The sequence below is a fragment of the Protopterus annectens genome, chromosome 6.part1, assembly GCF_019279795.1.
Source record: "Protopterus annectens isolate FY-2018-M chromosome 6.part1, PAN1.0, whole genome shotgun sequence".
In the NCBI taxonomy this organism is placed as follows: Eukaryota; Metazoa; Chordata; order Ceratodontiformes; family Protopteridae; genus Protopterus; species Protopterus annectens.
In genome coordinates, this window is record NC_056738.1 from 454,493,602 (window position 1) to 454,506,122 (window position 12,521).

General features: G+C 41.5%; 1 protein-coding gene across 1 annotated transcript in view; it reads right to left on the minus strand.

Annotated features, from left to right (window-relative positions):
- The window catches only part of LOC122805622 (thioredoxin domain-containing protein 6-like), a 563,041-nt gene that overhangs the window by 471,333 nt on the left and 79,187 nt on the right, over positions 1 to 12,521 (minus strand). The window contains exon 4 of the mRNA XM_044075878.1: positions 8,029 to 8,132. Within this exon, the coding sequence (XP_043931813.1) occupies positions 8,029 to 8,132 (104 nt within the window). The remainder of the gene's footprint in view (positions 1 to 8,028; positions 8,133 to 12,521) is intronic.

Genomic DNA, 12,521 nt, shown 5'->3' on the forward strand with positions numbered 1-12,521 from the left:
TGACACAGAAGTGATAGCCAGGGTAAACCTACAATCTCCCATCCACTCATCAAGATTCCTCTTGAAGAGAGTCAATGTGGGACTCTGCCTAACCTGGACTGGGATTTTATTCCAGAGTGAAGGGAGCCTCTGGGTTATGAATCTGTCCCTCCAGCATGTCCTATTTATTTCAGTGCTGAGGTTCAAGTCTCTCGAGCGCATAGCTCGATGGGATTTGGATTTTCTGAGGTGCAGCATGTCCATTAATTCCGGGTTGGACATGGCTTTATACATCAGGCACAGATCGCCTCTGAGCAGGCGGTATGCCACTGAGTAGAGCTGGAGTTTCTTTAACCGGGCAGCAAATGGCATCTGTTTGAGCCCTTTGATCCTCCTGGTGAGGTACTTTTGGGGTCTTTCCAGTTGCTGCAGGTGTTTGGTAAGGTACATCCCAAAAGGGGCATTGTACTCAATTATGGGCCTGATGAGGGATGAGTAAAGAGGTACGATGACCTCCCCTGATCTAGATGTGAATCCCTTCATGATTAGGTGGGCTATATAAAATGTTTTTCTAACCACATTGGCCATGTGGTTGTCAAATGAGAGATTGCTATCAACTTGGGTCCCCAGGTCCCTAATGACTTCTTTTGTACTTAATGGATTACCACCTATGTGGTAATTTGTGGGCACTTTGTTTTTGCCAAAGGGGATGACTATACACTTTTTGGCATTTAGCTTGAGGCCATGGCTCTGGCACCAGTTGTCTGTTTCTATGAGGCCCTTTTGGAGGATGCTTGTGTTGGCTGGAGAGTTGATTATGGCGCCCAGTTTGCAGTCATCTGCGAACTTGGTCAGCCACAGTCCTTCTGTGTTGGCCTGTACCGAGAAATATATACCGAACAAGAGAGGTCCCAGGACTGAGCCTTGTGGGACGCCACTTGTAACTGGTTTGGAGTCTGACATGGCTCCAGCAATTCTAACCATGTGGGTTCTGTCATTGAGCCAGTTTGCAACCCATCTAGTGACATAGGGGTTTATATTTAAGCTGGTGAGCTTATCTATAATGCCCGAGTGGGGTATTGTATCGAAGGCTTTTGCGAGGTCCAGGTAGGCTGTGTGGACCACCTTCCCCTCGTCAATGGCCTTGGTAACTGTTTCAAAGAAATCGACCAGGTTTAAGAGGCAGGATCTGCCCTTAACAAAGCCAAACTGGGTAGGATCCAGTGTCTGTAGGTCCCCAATATCTTTATTTATGAGGTCCATGATGATCCTTTCCATAGCTTTGCAGACCAAGCTAGTCAGGCTTATGGGGCGATAGTTTCCAGGATCCAAAAAGCACCAAGGGAAGGTCAGCAAAATGAATCCACAAAGCTCCAAACACTAGCGTACCAAAGGTTTATTGCCAGCTTTCATCAAACGACTTCCTCAGAATCATCAGTGGATTCATTTTGCTGACCTTCCCTTGGTGCTTTTTGGTTTTTATTTAGTTTCCAGGATCCGTTGAGGCACCACCTTTGTGGAGAGGGACCACTGTTGCTGTACGCCATTCTTTGGGTACATATCTTGTAGTAAGGCTAAGATTGAACAGTAGTTTTATGTTTGGGTTTAGCTCTTCTTGGAGTTCATGTAGGACGCAGCCCAGGACACCATCTGGTCCCAGTGATGCTGTGCTTTTTGCTTTGGAGAGGGCGGCTCTTACCTGAGCATCTGAGATGTCAGGGGGGCAGCACTCTGTTGGGATAGATATTTGCCCTTTTGGTGGGGAGAGGGGGGAGAAGTTTGCACTGAACCTGTCAGCTAGGATGTTGGCAATGTCTGTGGGCTCGGTGTATTTTTTGTCATTTTGGACTAATTCTGAGCATATCTGGGAATTCCCACCCAGGTTCCTAACATAACTAAAGAAAGCCTTGTGATTATCCTTAGTGTCCTGTGCAATTTTTCTCTCGAAGCTGGCCTTAGATGATTTTATGAGTGCCCGTAGCTTTTTGCTAATACTGATCAGAGATGCCTTCCCTTTTTGGGATTTTGCTCTATCATGTAGTAGCTTCCTCCTTCTATTGTATAGTTTGTTTATGGCTGGGGTCCACCAGACAGGACGTCTGCCTTTGGAGGACTGGGTCTTGGTTTTATTTGGGATTGCATGATCCATGCATTCCTGAAGGTGTTCATAGAATGCATTTATAAAGGAATCTGCGGTCTGGGCCGTATTTTCCACAGGTCCGGGGGCTTTGAAGGATTTTGCCTCGGTTTTGAGGCGTGTGAAATTTGCTTTATAGAAGTTTTTCACTGTGGTTTTCTGGGCAGGGGGTGGGGTCGGGAAGTGAATATACAGTGAGATTAGCTTATGGTCTGATCTTACCAGTGAGGGATACACTTCTGGTCTGGAGCATAGTGTCCCCATGTTGGTGATGATCAGGTCCAGTATGTTTTCCCCTCTTGTGGGAGTGGTAACAAGTTGTTCCATAGCATTTGAGTTTATAAATTCTAGGAACCTTTGGGCTAGGGTGTTGGAGCTACAGTAATGCTCCCAGTCTATGTTTGGGTAGTTGAAGTCGCCCAATATAATGGTGTTTGGAGAGAAGTTGAGAGAAGAAAACACAGAAGAATCCTTGGGGAGCTAGAAAATGTCAAGAAGGTGTCCCCGAGGTTTGAACAGGGACAAAAGCTACTGATAAGCTAGTGGAACTTACCCCTACTCATGTGATGAAGCCTTTAGAATATACTAATGACTGTAAGTACTGCTTTGTTTTGAAAAAATCTTGTATGAAGAACTAATGCAACTGTGAACTGAACACCATAAAACAATTGTGAATGATGTGGACTGTGACTGTTTGTGTTGCTTCCCACTCTTTGTGCAAGAAAGCCCTTTTCCTTTGTAACTATAAATAAACATTGTTTAAAAACAGACAGGGTTGTTTTTTCCATGGACTGCTTTTAGGACTTAAACAATAAAGGCAGCTGAAGTATGTACGTGTATATACACACACACACACATGCACAATGCACTGTAAAGAGTACATCATAGCGAGGAATTTATAGCTAGAATCAGAGTTATAGCAAGAGAATTTAGCACCTTGTGCAACACACCCACTTGATGATCCGTCTAAAACTGATCAGCTGATCATAATTTACTCTCCATGATCACTTGACTAATACGTTCCTACATTCCTATAATTGCTTAATAATAGCTTCAACATACAAATTATCAAATAAAAAAGAAAACTTTTTTTAAAGGTAGATATCTGCCTTGAAAAATGTTTGATAGATGGCAAGCTATTCATAAGTGATTATGACTGCTCAATGACATTTTATAGACTATTAAACTCTATTAAACTTGCTTTTAGGTTACTGTGCCCCTAAAAGCTCATGCTTGAGGCAGGTGCCCTGTTTGCCCTATGCTTCCAGCGGCACTAGCTGGGGCACTTGTGGCAGTGTTAATTGCCATTTGAGTAGCTGAGGTTCAAAAACAAGGAGGTGAGTTTTTTTTCTTTTGTACCTTTAAAGTTGTCAGTGAGTAACTTTCCAGCCATAGGATTCCCTGTGATTTGATTAAGGGTAGTTTTTTTTCTCTCTTTCATCTAGATTGGAAGTTGTTTTCCACGCTATTCATTTTTTCTTTTTATTGATTTACTAAGACAGGTGACTTGCAAATTACCACTTGCAAGGGTGATATGATAGGGTCGTGACCAATCATCCAGTGTGGTACATTTATTAATTTGCTCTTCATGTTCACCAGATGAGAACTGATAGGTCATACCAGAGGAACAAGTGATACGTGATAACCTATAGTTATTGGTAATATGCCTTACTATACAAGTAGACTGGATCTTTAAGTCTTAAGGTCATGCTATTATGGGTGAGATGCTGGGAAAAAACCTGAGGTTCATAAGATTGCTGGTAATGGGAGTAGATAAAAGAACTGATGTTGAAATAGATGCTAGGACAGTGTAAAATGAGGGAAGCTGATAAGGAAATAAGAGTGTTACAAGCAGAGGGATAAGAATCCAGGGGAAGTATAATTAAGGACAAGAGGTTACGTGCCATTGGGCCAGTCATTCTTCTTTTTCCCTCTGTTCTGTTAGTCTAGTGATGATTTTGCGTAGATGAATGTGGGTTCAGCTGACAGGGGAATGCTGGGTGGAAATGGGTTGAAACTAAGATGGCTTTGTAGATACCAAGATCAGCTAAGTCAAATTTACTCTGGACTAGTGTTCCAGAATTACTGAGTTTTCTAATACTCAAGTGTGAAAATGGGGAGGGGGCTGTAATGATACTATTATGCCATTATTATATCACTTGATGAGGAATACTGAAATGTATATATTGTTGTAAACACACTTCTTGGTTATTGTGTATGTACAATTTGGTTATAATAAGTAAAGGTTGTCATTAAGAAAAAGGAAGCTGAAAACATATGTAACTGGTTCAGTAATTAAAATAAAAACAAACATCTTCTTCTTCTTATCTTCTTCTTTTGGTTTTCCCTGGTTAGGGGTTGCCACAGAGGATCACCTTTTTCCATTTCTTCCTGTCCTCTGCATCTTACTCTTTTACACCAACCACCTGCATGTCCTCTCTAACCACATCCATAAACCTTATCTTAGGCCTTCCTCTTTTCCTCTTATCTGGCTGCTTCATCCTTAGCATCCTTTTCCCAATATACCCAGCATCCCTCCTCAGCACATGTCCAAACCAATGCAATCTTGCCTCTCTGGCTTTGTCTCCAAACTGTCCAACCTGGGCTGACCATCTAATATACTTATTCCTAATCCTGTCTACCCTCGTCACACGCAGTGCAAATCTTAACATCTTTAACTCTGCCACATCCAGCTCTGACTCCTGCCTTTTTGTCAATGCCACTGTCTCCAACCCATATAATATAGCTGGTCTCACAACCCTTTTGTAGATCTTCCCTTTCACTTTTACTGGTACTCGTCTGTCACAAATCACTCCTGACACTCTTCTCCACCCTGCCTGTACTCTCTTCTTCCCCTCTATTCCACACTCACCATTACTCTGAACTGTTGATCCCAAGTATTTAAACTCATCCACCTTCACCACCTTTACTCCCTGCATCCTCACCATTCCTCTATCTTCCCTTTCATTCATACACATATATTCCATCTTAGTCCAGCTGACCTTCATTCCTCTCCTCTCTAGAGCATATCTCCACCTCTCCAGGGTCTCCTCAACCTGTTCCCTACTCTCACTACATATCAGTCTCATCTGCAAACATCATAGTCCACAAGGACTCCTGCCTGATCTCGTCTGTCAACCTGTCCATCACCAGTGCAAATAAGAAAGGGCTCAGAGCTGATCCTTGATGTAATCCCACCTCCACCTAAAACGCATCTGTCACTCCCACGGCAGATCTCACCACTGTCACACTACCCTTGTACATATCCTGTACCAGTCTTACATACTTCTCTGCCACTCCTGACTTCCTCATATAATACCACAACTCCTCTCTAGGCACCATGTCATATGCTTTCTCTAAGTCCAAAAAGACACAATACAACTCCTTCTGACCTTCTCTGTACTTCTCCATCAACACTCTCAGAGCAAACATCGCATCTGTAGTGCTCTCTCCTGGCATGAAACCATACTGCTGATCACTAATCATCACCTCCCTTTTTAACCTAGCTTCCACTACTCTTTCCCATAACTTCATGCTGTGACTGATCAGTTTTATCCCTCTGTAGTTGCTACAGCTCTACATCACCCTTATTCTTAAAAATCGGTACCAAAAAACTTTTTCTCCACTCCTCAGGCATCCTCTCACTTTCCAAAATTTCATTAAACTATCTAGTTAAAAACCCTACTGCCATTTCACCTAAACACCTCCATGCTTCCACAGGTATGTCATCTGGACCAACAGCGGTTCCATTCTTCATCCTCTTCATAGCTATCCTTACTTCTGTCTTGCTAATCTATTGTACTTCCTGATTCACTATCCCCACATCATTCAGCCTTCCCTCTCTCTCATTCTCTTCATTCATCAACCCCTCAAAGTACTCTTTCCATTTGTTCAACACATTCTCCTCGCTAGTGAGTACGTTTCCCTCATTATCCTTTATCACCCTTAACTGCTGCACATCTTTCCCAGCTAGGTCCCTCTGTCTAGCCAATGGGTACAGGTCCTTTACTCCACCTTAGTGTCCAACTTTTCATACAACTCTCCATATGCCTTATCCTTAGCCTTTGCCACCTCTCTCTTTACCATGCACCTCATCTCCTTATACCCCTGTCTACTTTCTTCATCTTTCTGACAATCCCACTTCTTCTTCGCCAACCTCTTTCTCTGTATACTCTCCTGTACTTCCTCATTCCACCACCAGGTCTCCTTGTCCTCCTTCCTCTGTCCAGATGTCACACCAAGCACTTTTCTAGCAGTCTCCCTTACTAGCTCTGCTGTAGTTACCCAGCTATTCAGTAACACTTCACTGCCACCCAGTGCCTGTCTTAACTCTTCCCTGAACTCCACCTCACAATCACCCTTTTTGAATTTCCACCATTTGATCCTTGGTGCTGCCCTCACACTCCTCCTCCTCTTCTTGATCACCATTGTCATTCTACAGACCACCATTCTATGCTGCCTAACTACACTTTCCCCCGTCACCACTTTACAGTCTCCAATCTCCTTCAAACTGGCCCTCCTGCATAGGATATAATCCACCTGCGTGCATCTCCCTCCACTCTTGTATGTCACCCTATGCTCCTCCCTCATGTTAAAATATGTATTCACCACAGCCATGTCCATCCTTTTTGCAAAATCCACTACCATCTGACCTTCTGCATTCCTTTCCTTAACATCATACCTACCCATCACTTCCTCATCCCCTCTGTTCCCTTCACCAACATGCCCACTGAAATCTGCTCCGATCACCACTTTCTCACCCCTTGGGTACAGTCATCACCACTTCATCCAACTCACTCCAAAATTTTTCTTTCTCATCCATTGCACAACCAACGTGCGGACCATATGCACTAAAACATTCATCATTACACCATTAATTTCCAGCTTCATAAACATCACTCTATCCGACACTCTTTTCACCTCCAAAACACTTTTGGTATACTGTTCCTTCAGAATAACCCCTACCTCATTTCTCCTCCCATCCACACCACGATAGAACAATTTGAACCCACCTCCAATACACCTGGCCTTACTTCCCTTCCACCTGATCTCTTGTACACACAAAATATCAACCTTCCTTCTGTCCATCATATCAGTTAGCTCTCTCCCTATACCAGTCATGCTGCCAACATTCAAAATTCCTATCCTCACTACCACTCCTTTCTCATCTCTTACTGCCTTCTTGCATGCCTTCCCCCTCTTCTCCTCCTCCTTCTTCTACTTCAGCCAACAGTAGCCCAATTTCTGCCAGCACCCTGTCGGCTAACAGTACTGGTGGCAGTCGTTTTTAACCCGGGCCTTGACCGATCTGGTATGTAAATCTGTATTGGTTTCCGCATATCTCATTTGGCAGATGTTTTATGCCAGAACATAGTACCCCTAAATAATAGGCCTGAAATTTATTTCAAATGTGTTAAGCCAACCATAAGTCCAAAATTAAAACCAACTACTTTATAAGATACCATCTTGTAAGATGTTATCTCACCAACAGTTGTAAGCAGCTGTAAACCCATACCAAACCAACAAATCTAAATTGTAAATTAAAAAAAAAAAAAAAAGAAAAAGCTATTAGTTCAAAGGTCAGTGTGACTTACATAACATCTAGATTACAGTGATGTGGGGGTTGTTTGTTTCTCATAAACAGGAACTGAGAAAGAGCCCTACTCTGTCAGCTGACAGCCTTGCAACCCAATGTAACGTGAACTCCTGGCACTTTGCCAGATGTGTGTAAACTTCACCAAAGGATCATCACTATGATGGAAAAATTCTTTCTGTTTTTTAAAAGGGTGACTCTTGAAAAATCACATGGAAGAAGCCAGCTAGTAAAAAAGCTCATGGCTTTTTTTTCTTTTTTCGTTAGAAGAAGTGGTTGAGCAGGAAGAGTGAGGAAACATAAAAACAGGAAAACTTACCACAGCGAAAAGTAAGAGATCATCACCAAGCTCATTTTTAATTTTTCGGAGTAAACTGACAACAGCTTTGCAAGGCCCACACCAATTCTGATACACATCTACAACTGCAGAAAAAAAAAAATAAACACATATCAGGAAACTATTAAAATCCTAGCATGCATAGCAGACATCCTTGAACAACCATTATAGAGATCTGTGTGTGACTGTAGTTTTCCAAATACAGAAATCAACTTTACAATGTGGAATCAGATGCCTTGATTTAGTCAGAATAAGTGTGTGCACATGTGAGTTGGTCTGCGACTGTGTACAAATACACACACACATACACACATATAAACACATACATATATACTGTATGTACTGCAATAAGGCACAAGTGGAAGTTTATGGTACAATGGTACAAATTGTACCATATGTCAAGGGGTGTTGTCAGGTGCAAGCGAGGGTGAATGGTATACAGTCCATGGGCATGCAGTAATATCTGTACCAAGCACAACACCAAGTGCCTTACTGGACTTATAAAATGCAACTGAAATTTTACATTTAGTTTGTGTATAGTAAGTATATGTTTTATAGTGAATTTTAATACATTGTTTGTTCTGCAATGTTATAACTTTTTAACTGTGTAAAGTTTTCAGAATAATAACTTACACGGCTTCTAAAAGGGAGTAGCCAGAGAGTCCTACAATTAACTGATGACCTGTGGGATATGGTGGTCTACCACTAGTGAAACTCCTGCAAAACAGGGTTTCTGTTCCTATAATGCTGAGCTTCAGAAATAATACAGAGTAGAAGTCAATATCATTCAAATTTTCATTTAGCTGAGATCAAGAGTTAACAATCATCAAGTTTTCCCAGCTGAATTTTTGATATTCTGTTGAAACCACAAGGGACTGTTTTCAGTCCAATGTAACGCAAGCCCTGGCGTTTTGCCATTTATGTGGAAAGTTCACCCAGAGGACATCAGTGAATAAAAAGTTGAATGGCATCTCGAACTTAAGGGATAAGGTAACAGACTGAGTCCATAAATGAATGAAGTTGTGAGGACAGCACAGATTCTAAGTGGTGTCTATGAGGGAAGAGTTGTGTAGACCAACCACTGTACAAATGTACACAACAGTATCATCTAGATAGGAGAACACAGATGATAGACTGAGTGCCATATTAGAGATATTCACTAGATGGTGTAAAAATTGACTATAACTGAATTGGGCACATTAACTAATGTCATAAAAAATGGATATGGACCTGGACTACACCGATGTATGTCAGGTACCCATGATAATAGTGGGAGGAGTCTAAGTGCCTCTAGTGGAGAGTGTATACCCACCATAAAGCCTAGCATCCATGAGTCAATAAACTATTGGTTGTCTAGTGTCTAGTTGCCAAGCTTGTTTTCCTAGGATAGCTCTGTTGAGTAAATATTGGAATCAACCTGCAAGCATGAACCAAGGATTGTTACAGTGAATGTAGTTTCACTGACAACATGCAGCTTGGAAGTACATGACATGAGGGTAAGGAGGAATACAGACATCCTGTGTATCCAGGAGACAAGGTGGGAAGAAAGTGCAGCAAAGTCACTTGGAATGGGATCCAGAATCTCCCACTCAGGGGAAGGACAGACTAAAAATGGCTTGGAAACTCTAGTAAGGGAGAGACTCTTGAAGAGAATGAGAGATGTCGTCAGAAATAATGATAGAGTAGTATTCATAATCTCAGTTTATGCCTTACAGCAGGGTTGAGATGGTAAGGAAAAGAATGCATCCAGGCAGCAGTTGTAGGACCTGCTAGACAAAGCCGGACAGCATGAGTTGGTGTTAATAATGGAGGACCTGAATGCTCATAACTGGAACAGACAGAGAGACAGAAGAGGATATTAGGACTGCCTGGGTCTGCATGGTTGAGGCAACAGAAATAAAGAAGTAGAGGCTATTCTAGACTTCTATCTAGCAAGTGGCTTGGTGGTGACCAACACAAGGGTCAACAAGAGAAATACTCACAAGATCACATACAAGAGTGGCAAAGGTTGACTTCCTCCTAGTGAGGAAAGGGCATAGGGGTAGAATGAGAAATTGTACAGTCATTTCCAAAGATAAGTCAGTCCACAGCATAAATCACCGGTGACCATAATCAATTCCAAGCAATGGTCAGAGAAGGTTCTAAGGTCAACAGAAACTAGGCTGAAAACCTAGAAGTTTACTAGAAAAAAGCACAAGAGTTTAAAAAATATTCAGGGCTTTAGCACCTCAGGAGTTGAAGAATAGGTGACATAAAAGAAGAATAGCAGCATGTCAAGACAGCATGTGTGAAGACTACAGGGCAGATGTATGGCTGATATTGTCTCCAACTGCATCTGAGCATTGCGACTAGCCTGAGGAGTGGCCTGAGGAACATAAGATTCTCGCATGGAGCGAAAGATTCTCGCATACTAGGGACATCAGCCCATACCTTGGAAGAGAAATGCTATGCATATTAGTAGAGTTGATGCAGCAAAAAAAAAAAGATTTTTTTTTCCTTTTAGTTAAGGTTGGGGGATGATGAAGGTGAAAAATCACCAATGGCAATGAGTGGGAAAATCAAACAGGGAGACTTGACAAAAGGAAGTCATAAAACCTCAGTTTAGTTAACTTGCAGGCCTAAGTGGGGAAGATTAGGGGCAGAACTCAATCTAAAATTTGCTAAAGATGTAAATGTTAGGAAGGTGGAAAGGAAGGGAAGAAGCAGGGAGACCTCTAGAGTAGAGAAAATGATGGAATTCATTAATAACACTATGATTAATGTATTAAAAGAAGGTAAGGATGAAAAAACGTGATTATTATCATGAGATATTTATGGGTAAACCAACCCTGTGAAAAGGGAGAGAATAATAAGATTTCTTAGAAGGGTGAGGATAGGGTTAGTTCTGTTATGAAAGACACATTTGACTGTTTAGGAGCAAGCCAAGCTTTCCTGTAGAGGAGATAAGGCTTTAGCACAGGGAAGTTACACAGGAGCATTGAAGAGGGGAGAAGTAATATTGGCAAACTGTCTTCTGCAGTTAGTGGAAGATGGATTCTTAGAAGGAGAAGGGAGATGTCTGGTGGGATGGAAATGATGATTTAGTAGTCACATGTTAATTCAGATCTCACTGTAATTCCCTCTGAAAATGAAATGCCAATGAGATCACTGATGCTACAAATAATGCATTTTCAAGAGGGTGTACTGCTAATAATGAGGGTTGGAATATGATTTTCATGGAAGGAGTAATAAAAGGCAAAAGGAAAGGATTACAGAATAGAAGGGCAAAAAGAAATGTTTTTTACTGAAGTCGCTAAGACTGGCATATTGTTGGGAAAAAACAAAGAGATGCACAGGGGATGAAGGTTACCCTTTTTTACAGCTGTGAGTGGAGAAGGTGTTCTTCGATTGATAAAGCTTTTGTATCATTAGAACAAAGGGAATGATTAAATCTATTATTGTAAGCCCTGTATTACTTTCAGATCATTCTTAGTTAGTGCTTAATATAAAAGGACAGGTAGACGGATCCTTATGTGTACACTAGAGATTCCCAGTAAGTTCTCTAGAAAATGAGTATGTAAAATGAGTAGGCAGCAATTTGAAGGTGACTATTCTGCATTTGCAGGGGTTTCAACAGAGAAGGGGATAACATCAAACTGGAATAGAAGGATTAGGTCATTGAGCAGATGACAATGCATACATCATTAGAAAAAGAGAGCAAAGAAGAGAAAAGTTGGAGACTGTAACACCTAGAAGCTCACAGCCAGGAGCTATTGAATGAGGCAGAGGCAAGACTACAGTGTTTGAAATGAGTATTTCAGTTAGCAGAGGATAAATTATTCATCACACAAAGAACAGAGATTAGGGAGTTAAATTATGATACCACCCCAGGGCTATAAGGATACTAGTGGTGTTATATGTGGATGACACTATTTTGACATTGTCTAATCTGGGCCAAGATATGGATAAGCAATTCAAAATTTTACAAGAATTTGGAGATTTAGTTGGATATGGGATAAATGAACAGAAGACAAGAGCTAACAAGGTAGGCAAGTGGTGTAAAAAAACCCACAATGGTAGGATAGGGAGGAACTGAAATACCTAGGGTTTGTGGCTAAGAGGGCCTTATAAAGAGGTGATGCAAATATTGCATGAAAAGTCCTTAGAGAAACTTCAGGCAAATTTATGGAAATGGAAACAACTCAGACTTGGGTTAGAAAGCCTTGCTTCTTAACTAGCATGTACTTCCAGATATGCTATACTTAGGCAGACTTTTGGATCATCACCAGATCAGGCAACATTATCTAAAGTCAGAGAATGGAAGAACTTTCTATGGGCAGGAGAAACACCAAGGATGAGATGGAAGACAGTAGTAATGGCTAAGGAAAAAAGGATTGGCAGCAATGGATATATAGATATATAATAAGGTAATACAATTAACTTTTTTGTCAAATACTTTGGAGAATGCAGAACTGAATAAATGGTAACAGAGTCTG